Raw genomic sequence first — 24,508 nt, 5'->3', positions numbered from 1 at the left:
TAACCTCATTTTCTCCACATTGTGCAAAACCTCTCTCTCTCTCTCTCTCTCTCTCAACATATACGGAGATGGGAATTATGGTTAAACTATTTAAAATATAGTAATTTTATTGATTTATTTATATTTTTTATTCCATACAAATTGTGCTAATTCATACGAGTATCATAAAACATAGATTGGACCTATCGATTTAGTTGTATTCAATCGATACCCAATTCACTTCAATAACGAATAAAACCTGATAATATATTAAAGCCCAACCAACTTGACCGATAAGTTGGTTTAATCGATGAGGCAAATCCCCCTCCCCTCTCATTCAACATTAATAGTCGCATGAAAATTAAAGGTGTTTGATGAAATTTTTGTGGTCGAAAGTGTTAATCAGACCATTGTGAAGTACTAGAGAGTTAAACCATATTAAAAAAAAGATGTGTGCTAAGTGTTAAGAAGGTTCCTCCCACTATAGAAGTAGTCACGACCCCTATAGTTTTCATTTAAATAGTGTAGTTTCGACCGAACAATGGTTTGAAGATTGAATTGGGTTATATGAACAATTAGTTATTCCTCTCATAGTTTCATTTTGAACCATATTACTTCGTCAACAAATTATTATTGTGAATTTTAACCATCCTCGTGCACTAGAGTTTTTCATTTACTTACAGGGGCGCGTCTTGTGAGGCTTGATTAGTGTTGGACTAACGGTGGGATTAACAATTATATACTTGAAATAAAATTAAATTTCTTGATAAACCAATTTATGTAGATTGATATGATTTAAGTCACTTTCAGCTTTAAAGGAGACTTGAGACACAAATTAAGAAGGAAGTAACTGACTTGAGCCTAGCCCTAGTTCAACTTCCACTAACTCGAGTTCAACCCGAGTTTGGTGGATTCTAAATGAGTCAGTTCATGTCTGTTACGCGTTAGACTCGCCGAGTTAACTTATTTGAAAACCTGAGTCAACTATGGGTTAGTTTCATATGGGACAAGTCGCATATCGTGAATCATAACGCAAGAGTATCATATGTCGTCACTCGTTGAAGTCACGTGTGACACCGAGTCATGTAACTGCCATGCATGCATGCGATGCACATGTCACTCTGACTCTGCATGCAAAATAGAGATGTCAATTTAGTGGAATCATGAAATGACGAAAAACACCACTGGACTCTCTCTCTGCCCCATCTCGATCAACGGCTTACAAGGCAAAACGCAACAGTTATTTCTAACAGAATGTCCATCCAACCGTAAGTTTCAAATTAAAATTGGTAGTGTGGGACCCTCTCAGTGGGCAAATTGTCCACTAAGCCTGTATAAAAATATCGACTTCTTGAGTTACAAACCATGGAGACGACCACGACGACACCGGACCCAACCCCTCCCGATCCGGTGGCAACGGCCTCCGGCGGCGTAGAGACGGATGTGAAGAGGAACAGAATGAAGGCTCTAGTTGCAATCGACAATAGCGAGGGGAGTTTATACACGCTCAAATGGGCCCTCGACAACCTCTTCAACGCCGTCGAATCCCTCTCTCCTGATTCAGGAACCCTCGTCCTCCTCCACATCTAACAACCCTTCCACAACCATATTTATCCATCCGGCTCTGGTATTCTTCATCCCTCCTCATCTATCTTCATCCGTTTCACTTCCGGGAAATGCTTACACAGTGAGAATTTTAGCATCGATCGAGCGTCTCTCTAACAATTAATTTCTTGATCCTCTGAAATTAACCAGTTGTTTATGCAACCTCTGCGATGGTGGATACAGTGAGGAAGGCAATAGAGGAGAATTCTACGAGAGTTATTGCTCGAGCGATGGAGTTGATCTACAAAAGCAGACCTGTGAGTTTTACATGACTTATTATTGATCTCTAAAGGTTCCGGTCTAAGATGTTTTTTTTTTTACTGATTCGTTAATTAAGTTACTTGAAATTAATTAGACCGTGCAGGTAAAACTGGAGCCTCTGATAGTGGAAGGAGATCCAAAGGAGATGATTTGCGAAGTCGCAGACAAGATCCAACCCGACGTTATCGTCGTCGGCAGCCGTGGCCTCAGTAAAATCAAGAGGTGATCCTTTCTTAAACTCCCCGAGTTTTGTGAAATAATTAATTTAATCTCCTATACAATCAAAATCGAAACAAACCAGCAGTTCAAGCATGGAACTTGGGTTTAGTTTTGTGTCATTTCCATAAGACAAATATTAAGAGAAAAATAATTAACGAGTTCAAGATTGGAAATAGAAACTGGGTCGAGTTTCATATTTGATTTGAGAATCAAGAAAAGTTTCGGTTCCAGGTCCCTGATAGGTTTTTACACATGCATGAAATGCAGGACGTTTCTGGGCAGCACGCGTGATTACTGTGTACACCATGCTCATCGCCCTGTGCTCATCGTGAAGCCGCTAAAATGAATCGAGCACACAGAAAGCAATAAGGATTTAAGAATATATGAACTGCTTGCATGTAAAAAAGGTGACGATACAAATTTCTTGCTCCATGGTGGTATGAAACAAATTTTGGTTCAGTAAGGAGATCATTTGAACAGAGAGTTTTTACTAACCCAGTGAGTCGGTGGTTTAGATTCTTAAAATCCGATACGCGTGGGTTTGGATACGTATTGTCGGTCGAGATCCTTGACATTAAAATCTTGAAAAGAGGTAAAAGGTACAGTTGAATCCTCTCCCGGAGACATTTCAATCTAAGCCATATCACAGATCAGTCGTACGCTGGATCGGAGAAGAGGGTACTTCTGATAATTGTACTTACTTTAAATGAACAATAATTGTACTTGGTCGAATGAATACGGAAATGTTCGGTCATAGGAATAAGAGGAGATCCCATATTTCTTTTGGAGAGATTTAATTCTCCTGGTGGAAACTATTGTTGTTGATATGTATCGAGTATCCTACAATAGACGCAGGAGAATGCAACCTTAATGCAACCTTATGCAACCATAGGAATATTTGTTTGTATCGATTAGGAATATTTGTTTGTATCGAACGTGTCAGTCATTGTATAAGATCCAAATATTTGTTTGTATCGAACGGGTCAGTTATTGTATAAGATCCGTACGGTTACTTTCCTAACCCAGTCCTTGTATAAGATTCGTGCGATTGCTTTCCTAACCCAGTCCTTATACTTATAAGATCCGTACAGTTGCTCCTAACCCAGTCCTTATACTTATAAGATCTGATCCGTGCGGTTAGTTTCCTAACCCAGTATTTGTATAAGATCCGTGCAGTTGCTTTCCTAACCTAATCCTTATACTTATAAGATCCTTGTATAAGATTCGTGCGGTTGCTTTCCTAACCCAATCCTTATACTTATAAGATCCGATCCGTGCGGTTGCTTTCCTAACCTTTTAGGGCCAGTCCTTGTATAAGATCCGTGCGGTTATTGGTTTCAACAATTCAACCAAATTTCAGGTCCAGCCCAAATAAGTTTTAGGGCAAAATAATATATGAAATAAGATTATATAGATTATACGCATTTGGTTATGACTAGAGTCGATATGCCTGCTTCATGGGTATTGTGACCAAGTGAAATAAGAAATAATATAAAAAAATTATATATTATAATTAATATAAAATTTATATTTATATTAAAATTCTTATTAATTTTAAGGAGCTAATTATCTAGAAACACGTACAATTAGGATAATTGTAGTAATCCCCTACGTGGCCACTACGTGTCCTTCCTCTAAGTTTCTACATGGCAAGTTGCGAGAGGAGGGTAGTCAACTTATTTTTACTTGACTAAAACACCCTCAGTATTGTACAAATAGACAATAGACAAAATTCTCTCTTAGTCATCTCCATTACTATATCCGCGGATCCATTAACCATGGTCACCCACGAAGTACATGCAGGGACAAAGACAAAATATTCGAGGGTAATTTCGTCCTGAGAACGTGTATAAGTGTTTTCTGGTCACTGTCAGGTAGCCAGAGTCGTCTTCCTCCTTCCGAAGATGGACCCAACTATTCCTCTGCCGATCGACACACCCGGGGTTAGCTGTGTTGCTGGTGGCGCTGCTATGTCATCCGGGAAGAAGCCGATGAAGGTGATGGTTGCGATCGATGACAGCGACACAAGCTACTACGCTCTCAAGTGGACCGTCGATCATCTCTTCGACGAAAGCGAAATTAGTGAAACTCGACGCGTCCCAGGCGACTGGGGAAAGGGGACCATCATCATCCTCCATGTGCAGCAGCCCGTCCGCTACCAGCTTTACCAGACTGAAGCTCGTAAATATCTTCAATTCCTTTGATTTTCTCCCTTAATTTTCATGTCTACTTTTGGAGCTCGAACTTCATAAAAAAAATTGTTCCATAGTAATGATAGTTACGTCATCTAATATGGTAGAAACAGTTACGAAAGCGCTCGAAGAGAACTCCGCTATAATCATCGCCCGTGCCATGGAAATATGCAGAGGCACGTCGGTGAGTTTTGCGTCCTACCCTCTGAATTTTCTATTTCCATGAGCTAATCTTCACCTGGTTCACAATATCGAAGCTTGAATATGAAACTGAATTGGGGCCATTCATCGGCAGGCGACGGTTGAAGCCATGATTGTCGTCGGAGAGCCGAAGGAAACGATTTGTGATGTGGCCGAGAAGATTCATCCAGACCTTGCTGTAGTGGGCAACCGGGGCCTCAGCAAAATCAAAAGGTGATCATCATCAAAAGATTTGCTTCATCCACTTTTGTGCGATCTTCCCTTAAGAACAAGCTTGCAGATGGGAGTCAGTAATTTCGACTTTCAACTGTTAATTAAATCCCTCTACTTCAAACTGATCGGTCTGGATATGTGTAAATGGCCACAAAGCGTTTCTGGGCAGCGTGAGTGACTACTGTGCTCACAATCTTGATTGCCCTGTCCTCATCGTGAAGCCAACCAAGTGAATCTATTACTGAGGAAACAAGAAGAGAGCTCAACGAGGCATTACAAGGCATTACAGCAAGAAAATAGAGACAAAGGAGATCCGAAACAGATTAGAGAGAAAAAAATATGTGAAATGATTATATAGGTCTGTAGATAAATAAAATGTTGATCTTTGTTCTCTTTTTGGTGACATGAAGTAATAGTTTCTGGCTTTCGGTATCAAATAAAAGGCTTTCAACTCTTAATTAAATCCCTCTACTTCAAACTGATCAGTCTGGATATGTGTAAATGGCCACAAAGCGTTTCTGGGCAGCGTGAGTGACTACTGTGCTCACAATCTTGATTGCCCTGTCCTCATCGTGAAGCCAACCAAGTGAATCTATTACTGAGGAAACAAGAAGAGAGCTCAACGAGGCATTACAAGGCATTACAGCAAGAAAATAGAGACAAAGGAGATCCGAAACAGATTAGAGAGAAAAAAATATGTGAAATGATTATATAGGTCTGTAGATAAATAAAATGTTGATCTTTGTTCTCTTTTTGGTGACATGAAGTAATAGTTTCTGGCTTTCGGTATCAAATAAAAGGCTTTCAACTCTTAATTAAATCCCTCTACTTCAAACTGATCAGTCTGGATATGTGTAAATGGCCACAAAGCGTTTCTGGGCAGCGTGAGTGACTACTGTGCTCACAATCTTGATTGCCCTGTCCTCATCGTGAAGCCAACCAAGTGAATCTATTACTGAGGAAACAAGAAGAGAGCTCAACGAGGCATTACAAGGTATTACAGCAAGAAAATAGAGACAAAGGAGATCCGAAACAGATTAGAGAGAAAAAAATATGTGAAATGATTATATAGGTCTGTAGATAAATAAAATGTTGATCTTTGTTATCTTTTTGGTGACATGAAGTAATAGTTTCTGGCTTTCGGTATCAAATAAAAGGTTTTGAATGGAGGGCGTTGTTTCATGTGTTTAAAGAGAACTAAATGGAAAAATTAGAGGCAGTAGAGAGATTGATAGGAGGCTGGTTGATTATTGCACTTACAAGTGCAAGTATGTAGCATGAAAAAAAAGCTTCTTACAAGAGCAGATCGGAAGCGCTAGAGGAAGGGCTTGAACCTTCGACCTTGTGGTTAACAGCCACACGCTCTAACCAACTGAGCTACTCCAGCATTACGTGACAGTGATACCCTAATGTTAAAACTAATTACTTTTGATGGTTCAATTTATACACATTTGATGACAGACTCCATTGGAATTCGCGGGCCGGAGAGGGTTCTGAACCCAAATCCAACCCCTAGTTGGGTCGTGATTCGTTTTGGGCTTCAAAATGGATCTCTTCAGTCGCCAAAACCCAGTGGCTAAGATTGGACTTTTATAAAATTATGAAAATATTAAGGGGCGCAATCTGTAATTTCGTGTCAGTGTCATTTGCCACCAGACGACCGCTTAGGGTTCCCGCTTTGATCGTGTCTCTCATCTGAGGATGCTAACACCTGTAACAACTGACTCCTGCTTTCAGAGGGATCTTGATTTTTTTATTTTTTGCCCCATCTTCTTTGATTTTCTGTCGCAGATTTTTTAGATCGTCGTCTCTTCATCTCATGCAGTAAAGATGGTGAGGAAAGAGAAATTCGTGGCCAAGTCCGTTCAGGACGGCGAAGAAAAACGGGAAATATCTGTCATTTTGCTGAACAGCAGCGACGAGGGCGAGGCGAACGAGGATCTCAGCCTCGTGGTCGTGAATAAGGCAAGAGAACTCGAGGCGAAGAGGAAGAGGGACGAGGATCTGGCGGAACTCGAGAGGAGAAAGAGCCATACGTCTGGTGTTTTGGTCAATCTGTCTTCGTCTTCGTCGGATGATGTTGAAGTCGTTGAGAATAGGAGAGGTGGAGATACTGTATCAAGCCGGTTGCCGAGAAAGAAGAAGAAGAAATCGAAGAAGAAAAAGAAGCAAGTTGAAGACACGGAAAAAGAGGTTAGTTTGTTTGCTTTTCTTTTCTTTCGTTACATGCTCTTTTCGGTTTTATTTTACTGAATGATTTTGTTTGGCGCTGCTATGTGGAGAAGTGAAGATCCTTCTCGCTGTTCCTACGTGCTGAATGATATCAGAATGGAAGTAAAAGGAGAATATTTCAAATTTGCATTAGACTCTAAGACTTTCTTATACATTTTATTTAAATCCCAAGCTCGAATGATCTTCCTCTTAGAAAAATCGGCTCCTGGTCAAAAAGATCTTCCTCTTATACATTTTATTTGAATTCTAAGCTCGAAAGATTTTTTTTTGAAAAGCTGTAATGTGCATGGTTTGCTACCCTCGACCCTACTTAGGCTATATATTTTTGCTTTGTTGTGGGATAAATTGAATTAGTTGTTAGTTGCAACTGTAAATAATATGAGTTAATATTCTTTGTTAGTTAACCATCTGAAGGGGAAGAGAAAGAATTCTTCCCCTCTGTGCAATCAAATCAAGTAGGAAAACACACATTGTTCAAATTCTGATAAAAAGATCTCCGCCCGTTGGATGCAGGTGAATGCTGTGAAGTTGGAAGAGCCTTTACCAACAGTGGAAGCCGTTGCATCAGAAGCTGCTGAAGTGTTTAATAATGTTGGAAAAGGCAGAGAACCTTTAGCAATAGCAGATGTTGTAAATGGTGAAGTCGCTGGAGAACTAGCAAATTGTGGTAAAGCAGAAGAATCTTCAGTTACAGTAGAAGTTGTGGACACGGGGGTGGTTGACATGGCAAATAATAGTGTAAAGGTAGAAGCAGGGTCTCCTGTGGTGGATCTCACAGACGCTGGAGTTGGGGTACTGGACAACTCTGTCTTCAGGAAGCTCCTTGTAAGTTTTGCCACTGATAGATCTGTATGTGTTCCTTTATTCTGTTATGGAAAAGAAAAACCATAAACTTTAAGGAGGAAGGTTTGATGTTATAGATTAAAGGTATTAATCGGAAGTCTCAGGAAAAGACTTCTTTTCTTCAGCTTTATACTCTTTATTTTCTTCAGCGTGGCCCAAGATATTTTGATCCTCCTGAGATCCATTTCGATACATGCTATAATTGTGGCAAGGAAGGGCATACTGCAGCAAACTGTACATCAGAGAAGCGGAAGAAACCTTGCTTTGTTTGTGGAAATTATGGGCACAGTGCTAAGCATTGCACACAGGTCTGCATAACTATTCTTAATACATGAACTCACATGGTATTGTAGTAGCAAGAAATTATCTGGCTTCTCACTCAGTTTAATAGCCAGTAGGCTGTTATTACATATGCTTAGTATCTTCCAGGGACAGGATTGTTTTATCTGCAAAATGAGAGGCCATTTTGCTAAAAGCTGTCCTGAGAAAGAACGAGGGTTTCAGAATTCAAAAATCTGTCTTCTTTGTGGAGATTCAGGACATGATATGTCAACATGTGAGAGTGATTACGCACCAGAGGATCTAAAGGTAGGCTGATTCAGCATATGACACACCTGGGCATTTTATAGCATGCCAAACTCTCAGAATAATATATATTTTGGCTTCAAATCTTGGTCCTTTTTTATTTGGGCAGGAAATTCAGTGTTACATCTGCAGTAACTATGGCCATCTCTGTTGTGCTGATATAGTTGATACTGATCCTGTGGAAGTTTCTTGTTACAGCTGTGGTCAGTCAGGTCATTCTGGATCAGTAAGTCATTATTATTTTTCCCCTGTTCAAGTGGCTTATATGAGGTTTAATGACCAGCAAATTCACATTTACCAATCATTCACTAAAAGTCATTTACTTAGGGATGTGCAAAGCTGCGGGGAGAAACCAGTGGGACTGCTGCTCTCACCTGCTTCAAATGTGGAGAAGAAGGACATTTTGCAAGGGGTTGCACAAAATCTGCTAAGGTACTGTCGTGAACACATTTCTGTTTGTAAACCAACTTTCCAACTTGGAAAACTGAAGCACTGAACAGCGGTCTACTTATATTTATTCTGTTTGCAGTCTGGTTGGACACTTGGAGAAATGTCTACTCCAGCTAAGAAGTTGAGAAACGAAGTAGAGAAGGGTTCTAAATCTGTACCCACTGAGAAGGGCAAAGCCCACAAAAAGAAAACCAAGCAAAATGAAGAAAGAAAGAGCATGAGTGCAGGGAAGAGGTTTAAGTGGAGGGGTGGGAGGGTCAATGATGATCCAGGGGATCTACCTAAAAGTGGGAGTCCCAGGAAACGTTGGCAAAGGGGTGACTGGATCCCCGATGATATGGGAGATCTCCCCAGTAGCATGAGTCCCAGGAAGCCCAAGCATAGGGGGGGTTGGATTCCTGATGATCCAGTAGATTCACCTTATCAAAGAAAGAAGAAAGGTAATAGTTGGCACACTCCCACTCCGGCGACTCATGGGTGGCATTCAAGATCTTATTCCCCTTTTAAGAGGCAGAAAAAGCAGTCAGGAAGTCCTGGTTCACATGGTTGGACAAAGCCATTACCACATGGGTTTACAACTTCAAGATTTGGTAGCAAAGCCAAGAGTAAATTTGGGAGAGGCTATGAGTGATACAGAGGATGTTTGCTCTCAAGTATGGGCTTATTTATGCCAAATTTTAATGCCAGGGGTCTTGTCTCTTCACCGACACTTTGGAAGTTTTAGGTAAAAACAAAATACCAGAGTTCTGAATCCCTAAAAAAATTCGCATGGAATAATAAGTCAACTACGGATATATAAGATTAAGAAGCCGTGGATTTCAGATGAGAGATGAAGATGATAAAATGTTCTCGCTACCCTCGTTCTGTCTCAATTCACTTCTCTTGCACAACTGACAAATTCATTTGGAGTCACTAAAATTATCAGTCTTTTCTTTTCATTTGTAGGACTTGGTAACTAAATGCTTCCTTACTACTTGACAGCGTGTTATCTCTTTGTATAAGCAATGTTCCCTAGTTGTTTGGAGCTGGATATCTACCATCCACCTTATGATTCTAGTTAAAATGATTTATGGCTACTATAAGATCTTGAAGGTGTAACATAATTAACTTTTTATGAGTTGATTCAATGAGACAAGTTCATAGACATTGACGGATTTGTTTATAAGGCTTCTACCAACTGGGGACCTTTATAATGGTCACAGGAAATTAAAATAACTGAAAAATTATTATTTTTCTTTAGATCAATTTTTCATAAAAAAAAAATATGAACTTCTTGTAATTGGGGTAGGGTTAGGGTCCGGTTTTGACAAGCATCAGCGTCTCTATTTTTCAGAATTTAGGGTTTATAATTTACAGTTTAATCCGATTTTAGAGTCTTTAGACTTCAAGAGTCCTAGACTTCAAATTGAAAACCCGCTGAAGAAGCCTACTTTTAGAGTCTTTGTCTACTTCGAATTTCGTCCCAACTGGAAAATACAGACTGCCCATTTTCGTTTTCTGTAAGGGTACCTTCGTTTTCTTTCATTGCTCTGTTTTTTAATTACAGGAAGATTAATCAAATCAGAGGCGCATTTTAAACTGCTTCTCTTCCTTCACACTACGCTACGGCGTCCCCTGGCGCTCGCCGCCACGGTTGCGGCGCATTTTTCCTCGTTCCCGTCTTTCAGTCTCTGCAGACACTGCCGCTCTTGTGAAATATTGTCATGCGGAGGTGGCAAGGTTTGGTTTCATAATGAAAATGGCTCTGAGAAATGAGAAATGGTGAATGAATTTTCTCTGACGAGGGTATGTCTGATCTTGGTCAGAGTTTCTTGGTTTGCTTATGAGCTGATTTTGTGTTGCTCAAGATGTCCGAAGACATGTTCTCACATTTTACGTCTAACTCGAACGGTTCCGATCCGTCTCTGCCGACAAAGCTGGCCAAGCTAGAAGCGCGGATGGCGGGGAAAGGTTTCTCTTCTGCACAAGCCTGGCAATCCTCTGCCACTCCCTCTGCGGCCGAGGATTTGCCGCAGCCTTCGAGCTCAAGCGATTCAGATGATAATGTGAGCTTTCCTTTCCCACTCCGTTACTTTCTAAAACATTTTGATTTGCTGTGTATGTTCCTTTTTCTTCTGATTTTAAGCTGAATCGCTATGTTACTGTTCAGTTTCGATGTTATATTCATATATTGTTATTCGAGTATTTCCTGATTAGTCAGCAGTCCACTCTAAGATAGTTCACGTGTCTTTGTCCTGATGGAATGAATTTGAGTGGTTTAATATTTGGTTGATTGTGTTTATAGGTTCTGTGTCTCTTCAAAAGTTTCTAAATTGTCTGAACTTGTGATGGTTCCCAAATGAGGGGTGAATGCATTTGATGTTCTTCCTCCCTACTCTAGTCCAATTTAGTTTTAATTAGGTTCCCCAGAGAATTTTTTTTAGTGTTTTGGTCTTCTCTTTACAAAGACCTGCAAAGAAATTTGCGACTACTTGCATCAGATCATGTTTTCCTGTTTCTCAACTTGCCATAGTCTGATTCTGGTAAACATGATGTACATTTTTCTTCTAAATACTTGGTTGACATAATGGAAACCCTTAGAACACGATATTCCTGTTTTTTTGTTACATGGATAGTTATTTGACTATGCCAAATGGAGTCTCTAGAGAGTCATTTCAGGTGTTGGATACAAATAATAAGAGTTAAAAGTTATTGTCATAATCGGGCTTACTTCTATCCAGTTAGCTATTTGAGTTTGGGTAATGGTGTTGTGCTGCAAAAATCTGTCTACTATATTTGCTTTAGTATCTTTTCCATATCTGAAGGTCCAGTTCTTGGAAAACCATTTGAAATTTTGTGCTCACATCTTTAGCTGCCACAATCTAGACATTGTGGAAAGAGAGGAGAATAGAACTTCTCACATTAGGTCCCTGTACAACTGGTGGAATTGTGGAACATGTAGTTCACTATATGCTCAACTGGATTAGTCATCTCTTCAGTATTTATCTTAACTCAATTTTAACGACACATTGGAAAGATTTTGCTGTCTGTTTTAACCTTAAGTTTGCCATGGCATTATGCTGGCAACCTTCTCTTAAGGGTTGGTTTAAATAAATTTCAATGTTAGTTCAAGTGGTAATCTTAGTCCTGCTGGAGGTGGGTGAGTCATTTGTTATCATTTGAGGCAATTTATCCATGTTTGCTCGGCCCATGGGCATTTTGATTCCTGGGAGGCTCAACTCTGTGCCCTCCTCTAGGAGACGAGAATTTCTGCTCAGTCTTTTTTGTTTTCCCTTGTTGTGGAAGGTGACACTTTGATTGTTATTTCGTGTTTCTCTACAGGGAAAGTTCCTCAGTGGCATTTTTTCTTGCTCTATGTTGAGAATAGGGGTATTTGTGGACCTTTACATATTCAGTGGTATCATACCCTGCACGGTGAAAATAGCATGGTTGATCCATCGGTGTATGCACAGTGGTTTCTGAGATCATGTTGTAGTGGGGAATCTGTATCCCCTTGAATCATCTTGATGTGAGCTTTACTGTTTATGTTTTGTGTTGCATTCCATTGAAGCTCTGATGCTTCTTTTAGTATGCCTTTAGGCTTGTTCTAATGTTGTTTTGATGTAATTATGTTGTAATTTTTTGTTCTCTTTTCTCTTGTAATGAAAAATTGAAATTCTCAGTACTTTAAACAAAATTCTGAGTTTGGGCATTTATTATGTGCCTAGGAGGGGGTCTTAGTTGTTTAAGTGCTAACTTTTTTTTTTTTCCCCTCTCGCTGTCTCTAACTTATGGTGGTAATTCTTGGTTATAGACTGGAGATGAGTTTTTGATACAACCAAACATTCAGAAATGGCCTAGGCTTGAGGAGGACGACCATCAAACAGCTGCTCAACAATCTGAGGTATATTTTGTTTGACATTTTATTTACTTGTGTAGGCAATACAAATCTTTTGGTGAAGCTATGAGTGGCTTCTTTATATATTTAAAAAAGAGATTAGATTTAAAGCCATGGAGGAGTTTCTTGCCACTCCTCGTGGTTGGAAACTCCTTTCTGATTGTATCTTGAGGGTGGTTTCCCCTTGTGTATTATTTTCAAGCAATAAAGCAACCAACATTTCAAGAAAGAAAAAAATCTCTGGAGGAGCAAGAAGCTATTCTGACCCAAGTGCACAATGAGTGTTGTTGTGATTATGCAAGATCATGATGGTGTTGGAGTGTGAATGGCATTTGGCCCCTTCTTGAACTAGGACATTTATGATGAGTTGCACATAGTTTTTTGTTAGATGACCTATAATAGTGTCAAATACAGCTATGGTTAGTGCCATATCAGTTATTGGTTTCCCAAAATAGTGCACTAATAGTGAGTAAATGGAACCAGGAATTAGTGGATAGAAAGGCAAAGCCCACTGAAGCTGCAAGTGTGAGAAGTGGTTTAGATGATGTGAACAAGAAAAGACAAGGTCGTGGCAGGGGTCGTGCTGCAACAGGAAGGGGGCGTGGTTCTAGAGCTAATGATCAGTCACGTAGTCTAGGTTCTTCTACATTTTCATCTTCTACCTCACAGACGGAAAATTCACAGCATAAGGTACATAACTATTTATATTTCATAAATCGGCAAAACTGCAGATTTCACTCTTCATTCTGTGGTAACTTTTTGTAGTTTCAACTCTGATTTTTCATGCCGTTCATTTTTTTTTATGTTGTTTAAGATTGGCTTAGAGGCACAACTGGTTATGAACCTTTGTGTTTATAGTCAAGTGAGTTTCTTCAAACCTTAATTATTTTCTATTTTATTCGTTTCTGAATAATGTCCTACGAAAAAGGCTTTTATAATGATTTGGAGGAAGTAAGGCTGTAGCTTAAAGTTTGAGCCACAATTGATGTGATTCATAATGATCAGTATCATAAACTTTTGGGTGGTTCCACTCACAGAATCACATGGAATTATCTTTTGTATACTAAGACATCTTCATGTTGTTCTGCCATTTGTTTTTCGTGTTTGCTTCTTCATTATCTCTCTTCTCTTATATCTAAAAAGTGAATCCGGTAATGCTCAAACATGCCATGCGCTTATCTTGTCTGTTGAAATCATAAGTATTATCAGTTACGCTGGTAGGCCTCAATCAAACTATTAGATTTTTGTGTTACTGAATAGGAGTATATAAAATGCTCAATTTTACAAACTTTAGGTTTGTCTAAAAGTAAAAGAAAAGTGTTAAGTGCTTAGAAGTTTTCAAACTATGTAGCTTTATTATTCATTGAAAAAATTTTCTGACCAAGGACAATTCCTGTTGGTATATATTAGGTATTGCTGGATGTTATATGAAGCTTTTTTGAGCATTACTTAAATTTATCATAAAATGTTGCCACCATTGTTGGCCCTAGTGGATTCTGACTCTGGCTTGAGGATTAGTGTTGAGTCAGGTTTGCATTTCTTAGTATTTGAATAAGTCCCTCATTTTTAATGGCTTGGGATCTTTTTATGTTTATGAGTTGGATAATTAGCTTGCTAAGGTGGCTAATCATTTTAGGAATGGCCTGGTCCAAATTATCATTGTATTAGAGCTATGTCTAAGCTCAGTCTGTGCTCCCTCTGCTTAGTATCTCTGTCTGTTCTATTTTGCTTGGATGAGATAGAGGGAAGTGTGGGTATGTATCGTGGTTTGAGATCTTTTGGGTTTATGTGTTGCTTTGTAGACTTACATAGGTTTTTAGCCATTTCAAGATGTATGTGGCCCAAATTGAATTATACTCATAACTTTCCGAATTGGGGACTTTTACACTGAAAACTTGCCCACTTCAAGTATCACAGACACACGTAAGTGTTTTTGTGTAATTTGACTGAGGTTATTGAAGATCTCTTCCCCCTTCGACACACACACACACACAATCCCTTAAATGCTTGAACATTTTGGAAGTTCAACTTAATGTTTGCAAGGGGCTTTATTTTGTATTCTTATATTGTTTTAATGCAAAGCAACTCACACTTCAAAAGAAGTATCTACCATATATTTCAAAGTTAGTTTCACTTAGTTTATAGCATTTACCATCTTGAGATGATTGATGATCACTATCATTTGTTATTTGTTCTTCGATTGTTTTTCCTTATGATATCTTCCCCTTCTTGCAGTTAGCCAGACATCCTGAAAATTTCTAATGGGAGTGCAAACACCATGTCAAACTTTAATTTTTTTAAATTTTTTATTTTTAATGCTCTTAGCCAACATTCTTGTATCTTCCCTCTATTTTTATTTTTTATATAATACCTTTTTAGATTCCCAACCCACCTCTTGAAAAATGTAACTTTATTTGTATCTGCTTTCTGGCCAAAATTTCAATTTACAGATTTACAGTTCATTTCAGTATGGCATCACATCGTTCTATGAGAAGATGTCCTTGCCGTGTATGCTAGATTTTTTATTTCTTTTGAAAGTGTTAAGGAATAGTCCTACATGGATTATTGAGTACACAAATATTGAGTTTATTAGCTGGAAAAGAGGTTTCCTAAGTTGGCTAGTCATTTTGGGATGGGCCTTCGACCCAACTTAACATGGAATCAGGGCGGGTACTCATGTGGGCCTGCACCTAAACTATCTACTTGTAGAGCCACAAAAGAGGCCTACACCTAAAATTATCCACTTGTATACCCACAAAAGAGGGCCTACACCTAAACTGCACACTCTTAAATTATCCACTTGTAGGGCCACATAAGAGGGTCTACATGTGAGGGGGAGTGTTAAGGAATAGTCCCACATGGATTACTGAGTACAAAGATCTTGAGTTTATTAGCTGGAATAGAGGTTTCCTAAGTTGGCTAGTCATTTTGGGATGGGCCTTCAACCCAACTTAACAGAAAGCAATATGCTAGATACTTATCTATGGTCAAGAGAAATGCTAGTGTGTGTGTCCTTTTAGAAAGATATATCATTCGATCCTTGTCTCTTCGTTGTTGGCTTATTTCTCTGAAGTGCTTCAATTGCAAAAAGTGGCAGTAGCAAGAACAATCTGGATCTGTTTATTCTCCGCCTTTCAAAAAAAATAAAAATAATAATCACCTAAAATGATCAATCATAATCAAGAAAGAAAATCTACCATGTTTGTAGCATAATGGCTTGATCGTCTTAAGTAGAATGTACTGCCTTCAACCAATGATTTGTGAGAGCTTTTTTCCTTTATATTTCAGGAGAGTAGGCCCAAAGAGAACTTTGGAAAGGATGAAAGAGCTTCTTTACTGGTAACTATGCTGAGTTGTCCAATCCTTTTCTAGAAGGAAAATAAAAACAAATCTCATATGTTAATCCGAAGGGTGGTAAATAGTCTTTTTACTTCTTGAAATCTTTTCTTTGAGGTTGGACAAGAAGAAAGTCACTTCAAAACTTCTTTCTAGCTTTTTTTTTTTTTTTTTGAGGGGGGGGGGGGGGGGGGGGTTGAGAAATATGGAAAAAGTGGAAAAAAATAGGTAAGAAAAGATGCAATATGATTCTCTCCCATTAAAGTGGGAATTTATATCCATTTTTTGTAACAGTTTTCTCCATCCACGGAGACCGTCTTGAAGTGGTATCTGTTCAACTGTGACTTGAAGCTGAAAACTGTCTTTTCAGATTTTCTCAGTTATGTAGTCATTGAATAATTTGACAGTACCTGCAAAATGCTGAAACAGATAAGAAAAACAATAAGGTTTACCTGATTTTATCTGTAAAATAAGAAATTATAAGAAAGAACAAGAGTTGAGGCAACTATGATTTAGCAGGAGGAGATATCATCATTGCATGGAAGAGTAACATCCTTAGAAGATGAACTGAGTAAAACACGTAAAGAAGCTTCTGAGCATCGACGACTGTGCAGTGAGTTAGAAAAGGTAGTGGTTGTGCATTTATCTGTTAATTGGTAAGATTGTTTCCTAAAATAGTGTCTTAGAAATGTCCTGTTAACTTTGTTCATACCCCTCATTCAATAGGAATTGAGAGACATCAAGGAATATGAGCAGCAGATGAAGCCCAAGGTTAATTCTGTCTTGTTCTTAAGATCTTCTTGGCTTTATAAACACAAATTTATTTATTAAGTTATAGAAAACTTAAAGATACTGAGACTTAGATTGTTGTAATGATTGGTTTGTTTTGCAGCGACTTAAAGTATTATCTGATTTACTTATTTCTGTCTCTAAATCGGAGAGGCAAGAGGCTAGGTTAAAGGTTCGTCAGGATTCCTTGAGGTTTGGGAATGTAGGGGTAGTCAGGTAGAGATCTTACTTATTTATTTCTATCCTTTGTTGTTGTTGTTGTCCTCTTTTTTTTTGGACTAAATTGTTACCCTCTGTTATTACCACTGTTAGTATTATTAATATTAGTACTTCATTAAATTAATAAATTTAATATTATTTAATGTAACATCTCCATCAGTTCCAAATTTTATTATTATAAATAATAATAATAATAATAATTATTATTATTATTATTACTTTGTCATTATTATTGTTGGTGTTTCTAGTTCTATAGGCTGAACCATATGGTTATGGCAGTTTCTAGTGAAATAGTGCTTGATAGACCCCTAGGAAAAGAAAAAGTAATGGTTGGAGAGTAGTTCAATATTAAAAAAAAGTTATAGTAATCCATTTTTTAAATCTTCATTTGTCATTTACTGGTGGATGTGATGTTAAAATTCAAGAATATGTTGTTAAATTGCAAGTTTTATTTTGTCACTGTCAATGCTGCTATTTAACCCAAAAAAAAGTGTAAATGCTGCTAATTCCATGTCGGCCTTGCACAAACGCAAATGTTTATTTTGCAGTTTGCCACTTGAGTCTGCTTAATGATTCTTGATTACCCAACTGTACTTAAGTTTTTTTTAAACAATAAAAGTTTCCTTAAGAAAGGAATATACAGAAATCACAAAAGAAGCTGAAAACAAGAATTTCATGCCAAAATATCAGCCTACATCAATCAAAAATGAACTCAACAAGATGATGAAGAGTAACTTCAATCCTAGCTAAAGAATCTGTTATACATCTAGCACTTCTTTTTTAGGCAGATGGTGTATTTTTTTATTTGTTCAATTTTCTCTCATTTGAATTGCAGAGTTGGAACGATGCTAAATGAGACATGGGAGGATGGGCAAGCACTAAAAGATCTTAATGCTCATCTTGTATGTTGCTTTTACTTTCTATTCTCATGATTGTTGCTGCTTAGTCACTCCATTTACACTTTATTGTTAAGTAGCATACTTTCTTACTCTAGCCACTTAAGCTTGTTGCCCATGCATGCGGATTGAAAAAATTAATGAACTTGAAAACTAGTTTATATGGCCTAGGAGGGAGATTCCGCAATTCAAATGCCTCCAGAATAAATTAAGTCTAATCCACATTTTCTTTCAGTTACTTCTAATATATCATGTAGTTTTCCTTCACGCCTTGTTCATGAAATCCTTTAGGTTAAGGTATGACTTTAAGCTTTTTTTGTTCATAGAAATATTTGTTGGAAACAAGAGAGGGTATCGAGAGGTATCGAAAGTCACTGAAGAAACGACAAACTGGTTAGTCCATTCTTTATTGACAGTTGGAACTCTTTTCATAACTGATATAAGGCTTGGCATCCATTCTATGTTTACTGGAGTTGAGATAACTGTGTCATTTTTTTTTATGCAATTATTCTATAATTTTTTTCTAGTAGTTCTTAAGACCCTATATGAAGAGGCCTTTGCAATAAGTTTTTAGGCAATTATAATAATCCTTCTATTTTTTCCATGTTTTTCTTGGGGCCAAGAGATACATTCTTTAATCATGGACTGAGGAAGTGATCTGCAGAGCTGAAACTAACAAGTGAAGTAGTATATGGCATTTTTTGCATCTATATTTATCAAGGCATTGTGGAGAAACAAAGGAGAGCTGTTTCTCCAAATTAAAACAGTGAAGACCCACGATGCTGCTGTATCCACAGCTGACTTGGGTAGAGCATCAACTGCCTGATTACCCTCTCTGAACTGATAGTGGATGTCAGATAGTGGCATCTGCTCCATGGTGCTTGACACTAGGCTACAAATCTATTGAAGCTTCCATATGAGAGAACCTTTTCCTTGCATAGCAATGTACTAAGCTGATAATCTCTGTTTAAAGTGACCTGCTGAGTATTAAAAGAAACAGGCATATAAGCCAACATCTTTAGGTGTGCTTCTGCAAAATTATCTCAGGGTGTTAGTAAAAGAACTGTGTTACAAGTCACAGGGAGTCTATGTGTATCTCTGTTAAAAGCCTGCACCTGAAGCTACTTTATCCTCGTGCAAAATTGAGCCATCTGAGTTTGTCTTATGGTTCTGGTTAGGAGGCATCCGAAAAGCATTTTTTATAACTATTGGGTGACTTCTTCTCTAGAGATCACCCTGTTATCTAGACATAATCTTCTTCTCCTGACAAAAGTGGAAGTGCCCTCAACATTGTGAACTGTACGACATGACCCATAACTCACTTACATGGATGGTTAATTTCCCTCTTGATAGAGTCATGTCCCTAGTGTACCACACTGCAAAGATGGAGTTGCAAAATTCCTTCCAATGGTTGATTTTCAAAATTTCTAATTGCCATCATTAAAAAAAAAAAAAAACTTTTGGCTGCAAATAATTCTGAAAAATCAATTTATCTGCAGCCACTAAAACAAATTTAACAGAAAACAGCTCTTTCCATTGCAAATCAACTTATTTTTATAGAACCCAACAGCTTCCCTCCTTTATGTACTGTTTCAAAAGCTATAACTGTTATTCTTTTAGGAAAAAAACTGATAAGAGTTTACAGACTAATGATTCTCATCAGTTGCTTATTATATCTTGTTTTTTTCTTTTGAGAATGTTGCTTATTCAATCTTGCAGACAAGAGTGATGGGGTTGACTCTGAAACAGTACTATCAGAGGAAGATTTTCTAATTCAGGATGAGATTTACAAAGCACGGTTAGCAAGCCTTAAACGTGTAAGCTTCAGTCTTATGATTGATCATGTCATCAATTGCTTGTTGGGGATAGCTCCTCTCGTAATTCGTCATGTGTTCTCCAGAAAATTCTTGCTGTAAAATAACATGTTTTGCATTTTGTTGATTTATCTGTTTTAGAGCTAGAAACTCATGTTTTCAAGTGTCATATTATTACTTCTGGACCACTTTAGGAGGAAGAAATGGCATTGCGAGAGAGGGACCGGTATGAGCTGGAGAAGGGAAGGTTAATACGTGAAATGAAGCGTATACGTGATGAGGATGGGTCAAGGTTCAACAGCTTCCAAGTCCTGAATCACCGATATGCACTATTAAATCTTCTCGGGAAGGGGGGATTTAGTGAGGTTTACAAGGTTGGCTTGTGTTTGCTATTCCAATCTGACAAAACGAAATTTCTGAAAATTTTCAAGTTCTTATTTGCTCCAGGGTGGCTTGAGATGATTGCCCATCCCAAATTTATACTATTTCTTTTTAACAATGGGCCTGACCTTGGCTCTGCTGAGGGAGGCCCCTGGTGAAATTGAATCGGTGACTATGGTCTTTTGGAAAAATCCATGGGGTTTTGATGTTGATAAGGAAAAACAGATTGATTTCATTTGACTAACATGCTCCTGCTTAGTCAATGAAATCATATTTGACTTCTTTATTTGTCGTCATTGTGGCTGAATGTTTATGTGCATGGTGTGGTTTCCTGTCCCTATCTTCAATCCTAAAAGAACAATTGGGCCAAACCTAGTGGCTCAAAAAGGTGGATTACATTCTTTTAACTGCCTTGTCATATGCATTGAAACTAATATTTTGCTTCTATATGCATTTGCAGTTAATCTGACATAAGCATTTTCAAGCAGGCTTATGACTTGGTGGATAATAGATATGTGGCATGTAAGCTTCATGGGTTAAATGCTCAATGGAGTGAAGAGAAGAAGCAGAGTTATACACGCCATGCAATCCGGGAGTACAACATCCATAAGAGTTTGGTGCATCATCACATTGTGCGGCTATGGGACACCTTTGAGATTGATCAGAACACCTTCTGCACCGTATTAGAGTACTGCAGTGGTATCATTATGATTTTCCTCTTCTTTTTTTTTGTATTGAGGAAAGCAATTTTTATCGAGGCCTGAAGGCAAGAAGGATGCAAGCTAGCGTCCATGACCATCATGCTGATTATTTACATAACATTTCCCTTGCCTTTTAGAGCAGTCTTAACGAAATTCATTTTAATTTATTTATTATCATTACATATATCTAGCAGCACCATGCAAAAAATGCCATATACCTCTTAGTTTTCTATCTCCTATGCATATCCTTTCACTAGTTGGCTTCTTATGCTCTGAGTTACTGAGAACAGGTTCTCTAGGTGTATTTTACTCTGTTTAATATTGTCTACTGTAGTTGAGTGAAAAACTATCTCCGAAAGTTGTAAGCATTTTCTGATCATGTATTCTACCCAAGACTTACATGTGCATTATTTTTTGGGATTATTTGTACCATTTTCTGATTGCCGTAAATATATGAGGGATTTTCTGTTCTAGAGTCTCAAATGTTGTTCTGTTACTTAAACTGCACATCACCTTTTTGTGTAATGAAGGTATATTCACTGTTGAGGAGAATGCCAAAAGTTTCAGACTTAGGTTTGTCTTGTATCTTTGGAGAGCCCTGGAGAATCTGTTTTGTAAAAGCTCAGTTTTAATGGTGTGCTTGCACAAACATAACTTGTATACTGACTTTTTCCCTTGTTTATTTATTTGGCTGTTTGTGCATTACAAGTTTAGTGCATTTGTCTCCGATTCGAATGCAGACTCAAACAACAACTTTACCATTTTCGGGCGATGCCACTAATTCGCCTTGTCCTCTTTTTCTCCAAAAAAAAAAAAAAGAGAAGAGAAAGTTTAGCACGTGCAGTAGATCACTTCCATGAAAAAACAACTAGCTATCATTGTCATGATGATTTTGTGAAGTACGATGTTGTTCACGACTTCTCTCATACTTTATTGAGCAGGGAAAGATCTGGATGCAGTTCTTAAAGCAACACCTTTTCTGCTTGAGAGGGAAGCCAGAATTATAATAGTCCAAATATTTCAGGGTCTTGTATACCTTAATAAAAGACCTCACAAGATTATTCATTATGATTTGAAACCTGGAAATGTGCTCTTTGATGAGGTTGGTGTTGCAAAAGTAACTGATTTTGGTCTCAGCAAGATTGTGGAAGATGATGTTGGATCCCAAGGCCTGGAACTAACATCACAGGGAGCTGGAACTTATTGGTGAGTGCTGTATTTCCTAATTTGTCTTCTTGTGGTTATGGTCACTTTTTTTGTTTTTGTTGACTTTAGAAGTCACTATATTTTCTGATGTTGTTTTCTGGGTTTTTTTGTTCTTTGTTCATTAACTTCATGTCCAGTTGAAATTTACGACTTCCCTGTACAGCAAATTTTAAAATTTCTTTCCTGATCTCGTCTTTTTGAAAAGACAAAAAAATGTATGTCCTGATAACTTTGTCATTCCTATTGTGGATGTGTCCTAACCATCAATTTCTTCATGTACATCAGGTATTTGCCACCAGAATGCTTTGATTTAAACAAGACACCTCTGATATCATCCAAAGTGAGTAGAGTATTAAATAATCTCATTTTCTTGAGATTTTTTTTATTGAATGGCAAATTTTACCAAGGCAAATTAATCAGAAAACAAAGAACTAAACAAAAGAAAACAAATAAACTAAGCAAAAAATTACAATCTGGAAATCCCATTAACGACAAGATGTTGGTGGCAAGCTCCTGCTTTGGCAAGGGAATCAGCCAAAAAATCTGCTTACCAGCAAACGTGCTCCAAGAAAAAGATACCTGAATCTAGCTAACTAGATTGGCAAAGCCAGAAATGCCTCTCAAATCTCCATTGGGATTGCCACTCATATGGCCCAAGAAATGATAACAAGAGTTCCCCTCAACAATCAATCAGAGAGAAAAATTATTATTGAGAAGTTGTTCATGTATTTATTAGACATTAAAACTTAAAACAGCACTCAAAATGTTGTTTTAACATCACATCAGAAATTGAACTAATTTGCGGCTTCAGTGATGTTAAATGCTTGAATTGGGTCTTAAGCCTTTGAAGTACAACATCACACGAGAAATTGAACTTACTTGGAGCTTCAATGATGTTAAATATTGAATTGGGTATTAAGTCTTTAAAGTTCTATCTCCATTTTTTGATCTACCTAAAGGTGGTTCTTGATGAACATTCAAAGAAAAAAAAAAAACGTGGTGTTTAATGCTGATGTATTGTGACCCAGGTTGATGTTTGGTCAGCTGGTGTTCTGTTATATCAAATGCTATTTGGTAAACGCCCATTTGGGCATGACCAGACCCAGGAACGTATACTTCGTGAGGACACCATCATTAAAGCTCGAAAGGTGGAGTTCCCTCCAAGACCTTCAGTTTCCAATGAGGCAAAAGTGAGTTCTTCTGACTATGTTCTAAAATCACGGTTGAGTTTGCTGGAATACCTTGTAATCCAGTATGATTTGGTTGCTATAAGGCAAGTGTTGTCCTGTTTTGGCTGACACACAGTTTAGGGTTTAGGGTTTAGGGTTTCCAATGAGGCAAAAGTGAGTTCTTCTGACTATGTTCTAAAATCACGGTTGAGTTTGCTGGAATACCTTGTAATCCAGTATGATTTGGTTGCTATAAGGCAAGTGTTGTCCTGTTTTGGCTGACACACAGTGCCTCTACTTACGAACTTCATTTTGTACTGGCATACCGTTGCTTAAGAGTGCAGCTGCATGCACTTTTTCCTTTTTTAAAAACAAAATGATAGTTTTGTGCTGATTATTTAGCTTCTTTGTGAACGCTTAAAGTTGTCAAAATGCTTTAGCCTTCATTTTCTGAAAATGGGAGGAAATCCATTCTTAATGCTCTGCCTTATACCCAGATTAAAATCTAATATTCTGTTGACTGTACTCCTGGTGTGGCTGGCTTTTGTCGTAAATTTTTCAGGGACATGAAAATGTTCTGATATTTATTTTTATTTTATTTTGGTTATTAGAGAATATCAATTGAATCAACTGTTTACATATCATTCATTGATTGATGGTTTTGTTTTTTTTCTGAGACCATGAATTTTGGAACATCTGCAATGCATCTCCTTCTGTTTGATAGTTTGGCTTCTCAAATAGAGGTGACAATTCCGTGCACCATTTAGGGAGAAAACAGAAACATAAAAGGAAAGAATTTCAACTAGTTGCAGTATAACTGCTCTTCTCTTTTCTCTTAAATTGCAGGATCTAATTCGCCGATGTTTGACCTATGATCAAGCAGAAAGACCCGATGTTCTAACCATTGCTCAAGACCCATATCTCTCTTATACAAAGAAATGACAGAATAGCAACCATAGATCAACAACCGAGTAGGTTACAAACCCCTCAATTGTAATGTTGTAAAGCCTTTTTTTTTGTGTGTGTGTGTGTGTGTGCTGCCCTCAAGTTTTTGTTCTCTGTGAACTCAGAAAAATGAAAATGAGTTCCGTGAGAGTGCATAGATTGAAGGGCTGTATTTACCAGTCATCAATTCATAGGCGATTTGAAATATTTATGATGTTTTTTTTCTCTAACTATTATATCATAAAGTTAGACAAAATGCCGTTAATGGCAGTGGCAGTAATGGGTTTGGACAGAAATTTGGTAATTGGTTGTGGGACTATTGCATTTGGGCGGGTTTTGAAAATATTTATCCCTAATACCCTCTCTGCTCGGCTTGACTACATTGTTAGATTTTT

At 37.9% G+C, this 24,508-nt stretch overlaps 3 protein-coding genes and 1 non-coding gene across 7 annotated transcripts; 3 read left to right on the top strand and 1 right to left on the bottom strand.

Annotated features, from left to right (window-relative positions):
- The first annotated feature begins 3,968 nt into the window (after positions 1 to 3,968).
- Positions 3,969 to 4,674, top strand: LOC137935519 (universal stress protein A-like protein). The gene is made up of 3 exons (XM_068780163.1): positions 3,969 to 4,245; positions 4,364 to 4,440; positions 4,552 to 4,674. The coding sequence occupies exons 1-3, from the start codon at positions 3,969 to 3,971 to the stop codon at positions 4,672 to 4,674; spliced, it is 477 nt and encodes a 158-aa protein (XP_068636264.1).
- Positions 4,675 to 5,983: 1,309 nt separating this feature from the next.
- On the bottom strand, positions 5,984 to 6,057 carry TRNAN-GUU (transfer RNA asparagine (anticodon GUU)). The gene has a single exon. It is a non-coding gene; the product is annotated as a tRNA-Asn (tRNA).
- Positions 6,058 to 6,309: 252 nt separating this feature from the next.
- LOC137935145 (uncharacterized) lies at positions 6,310 to 9,810 on the top strand. 2 transcript variants are annotated; one of them, XM_068779811.1, is made up of 8 exons: positions 6,310 to 6,383; positions 6,496 to 6,863; positions 7,416 to 7,727; positions 7,895 to 8,053; positions 8,175 to 8,333; positions 8,440 to 8,556; positions 8,658 to 8,762; positions 8,860 to 9,810. In XM_068779811.1, exons 2-8 carry the CDS (start codon positions 6,501 to 6,503, stop codon positions 9,409 to 9,411), a joined length of 1,767 nt encoding a protein of 588 aa, XP_068635912.1. In that variant the 5' UTR covers positions 6,310 to 6,383; positions 6,496 to 6,500; the 3' UTR covers positions 9,412 to 9,810. The 2 variants fall into 2 exon arrangements, with proteins under 2 accessions (XP_068635912.1, XP_068635911.1); XM_068779810.1 differs by having other exon boundaries at positions 6,330 to 6,863.
- Positions 9,811 to 10,154: 344 nt separating this feature from the next.
- LOC137934900 (serine/threonine-protein kinase TOUSLED-like) lies at positions 10,155 to 24,384 on the top strand. Of its 3 annotated transcripts, XM_068779479.1 has the most exons (16): positions 10,155 to 10,825; positions 12,574 to 12,663; positions 13,141 to 13,347; positions 15,946 to 15,996; positions 16,513 to 16,620; positions 16,720 to 16,764; positions 16,886 to 16,998; positions 17,837 to 17,903; positions 18,224 to 18,290; positions 19,617 to 19,714; positions 19,906 to 20,085; positions 20,581 to 20,791; positions 21,735 to 21,999; positions 22,285 to 22,339; positions 23,028 to 23,189; positions 24,015 to 24,384. In XM_068779479.1, exons 1-16 carry the CDS (start codon positions 10,628 to 10,630, stop codon positions 24,108 to 24,110), a joined length of 2,013 nt encoding a protein of 670 aa, XP_068635580.1. In that variant the 5' UTR covers positions 10,155 to 10,627; the 3' UTR covers positions 24,111 to 24,384. The 3 variants fall into 3 exon arrangements, with proteins under 3 accessions (XP_068635580.1, XP_068635582.1, XP_068635581.1); XM_068779481.1 differs by lacking the exon at positions 15,946 to 15,996 and having other exon boundaries at positions 10,156 to 10,825; XM_068779480.1 differs by lacking the exon at positions 15,946 to 15,996 and having other exon boundaries at positions 10,156 to 10,825; positions 16,510 to 16,620.
- The last annotated feature ends 124 nt before the right edge of the window (positions 24,385 to 24,508 follow it).

Source organism: Aristolochia californica, unplaced genomic scaffold (assembly GCF_029961685.1).
Source record: "Aristolochia californica isolate CCGP_79_NKW_82.1479 unplaced genomic scaffold, dmAriCali1.0.hap1 SCAF_6, whole genome shotgun sequence".
Lineage (NCBI taxonomy): Eukaryota > Viridiplantae > Streptophyta > Magnoliopsida > Piperales > Aristolochiaceae > Aristolochia > Aristolochia californica.
The sequence above is the reverse complement of the archived record's forward strand: the minus strand, read 5'-3'. Positions and strand labels throughout refer to the sequence as shown.

Coding starts and splice junctions, on each gene's coding strand:
- LOC137935519 (XM_068780163.1), top strand. CDS start 3,969: ATGGACCCAACTATTCCTCTGCCGATCGACACACCCGGGGTTAGCTGT. Junction 4,246..4,363: donor GCTTTACCAGACTGAAGCTC/GTAAATATCTTC, acceptor CTAATATGGTAG/AAACAGTTACGAAAGCGCTC. Junction 4,441..4,551: donor AAATATGCAGAGGCACGTCG/GTGAGTTTTGCG, acceptor ATTCATCGGCAG/GCGACGGTTGAAGCCATGAT.
- LOC137934900 (XM_068779479.1), top strand. CDS start 10,628: ATGTCCGAAGACATGTTCTCACATTTTACGTCTAACTCGAACGGTTCC. Junction 10,826..12,573: donor CAAGCGATTCAGATGATAAT/GTGAGCTTTCCT, acceptor TCTTGGTTATAG/ACTGGAGATGAGTTTTTGAT. Junction 22,000..22,284: donor CAGGGAGCTGGAACTTATTG/GTGAGTGCTGTA, acceptor CATGTACATCAG/GTATTTGCCACCAGAATGCT.
- LOC137935145 (XM_068779811.1), top strand. CDS start 6,501: ATGGTGAGGAAAGAGAAATTCGTGGCCAAGTCCGTTCAGGACGGCGAA. Junction 8,054..8,174: donor GTGCTAAGCATTGCACACAG/GTCTGCATAACT, acceptor AGTATCTTCCAG/GGACAGGATTGTTTTATCTG. Junction 8,763..8,859: donor GTTGCACAAAATCTGCTAAG/GTACTGTCGTGA, acceptor TTCTGTTTGCAG/TCTGGTTGGACACTTGGAGA.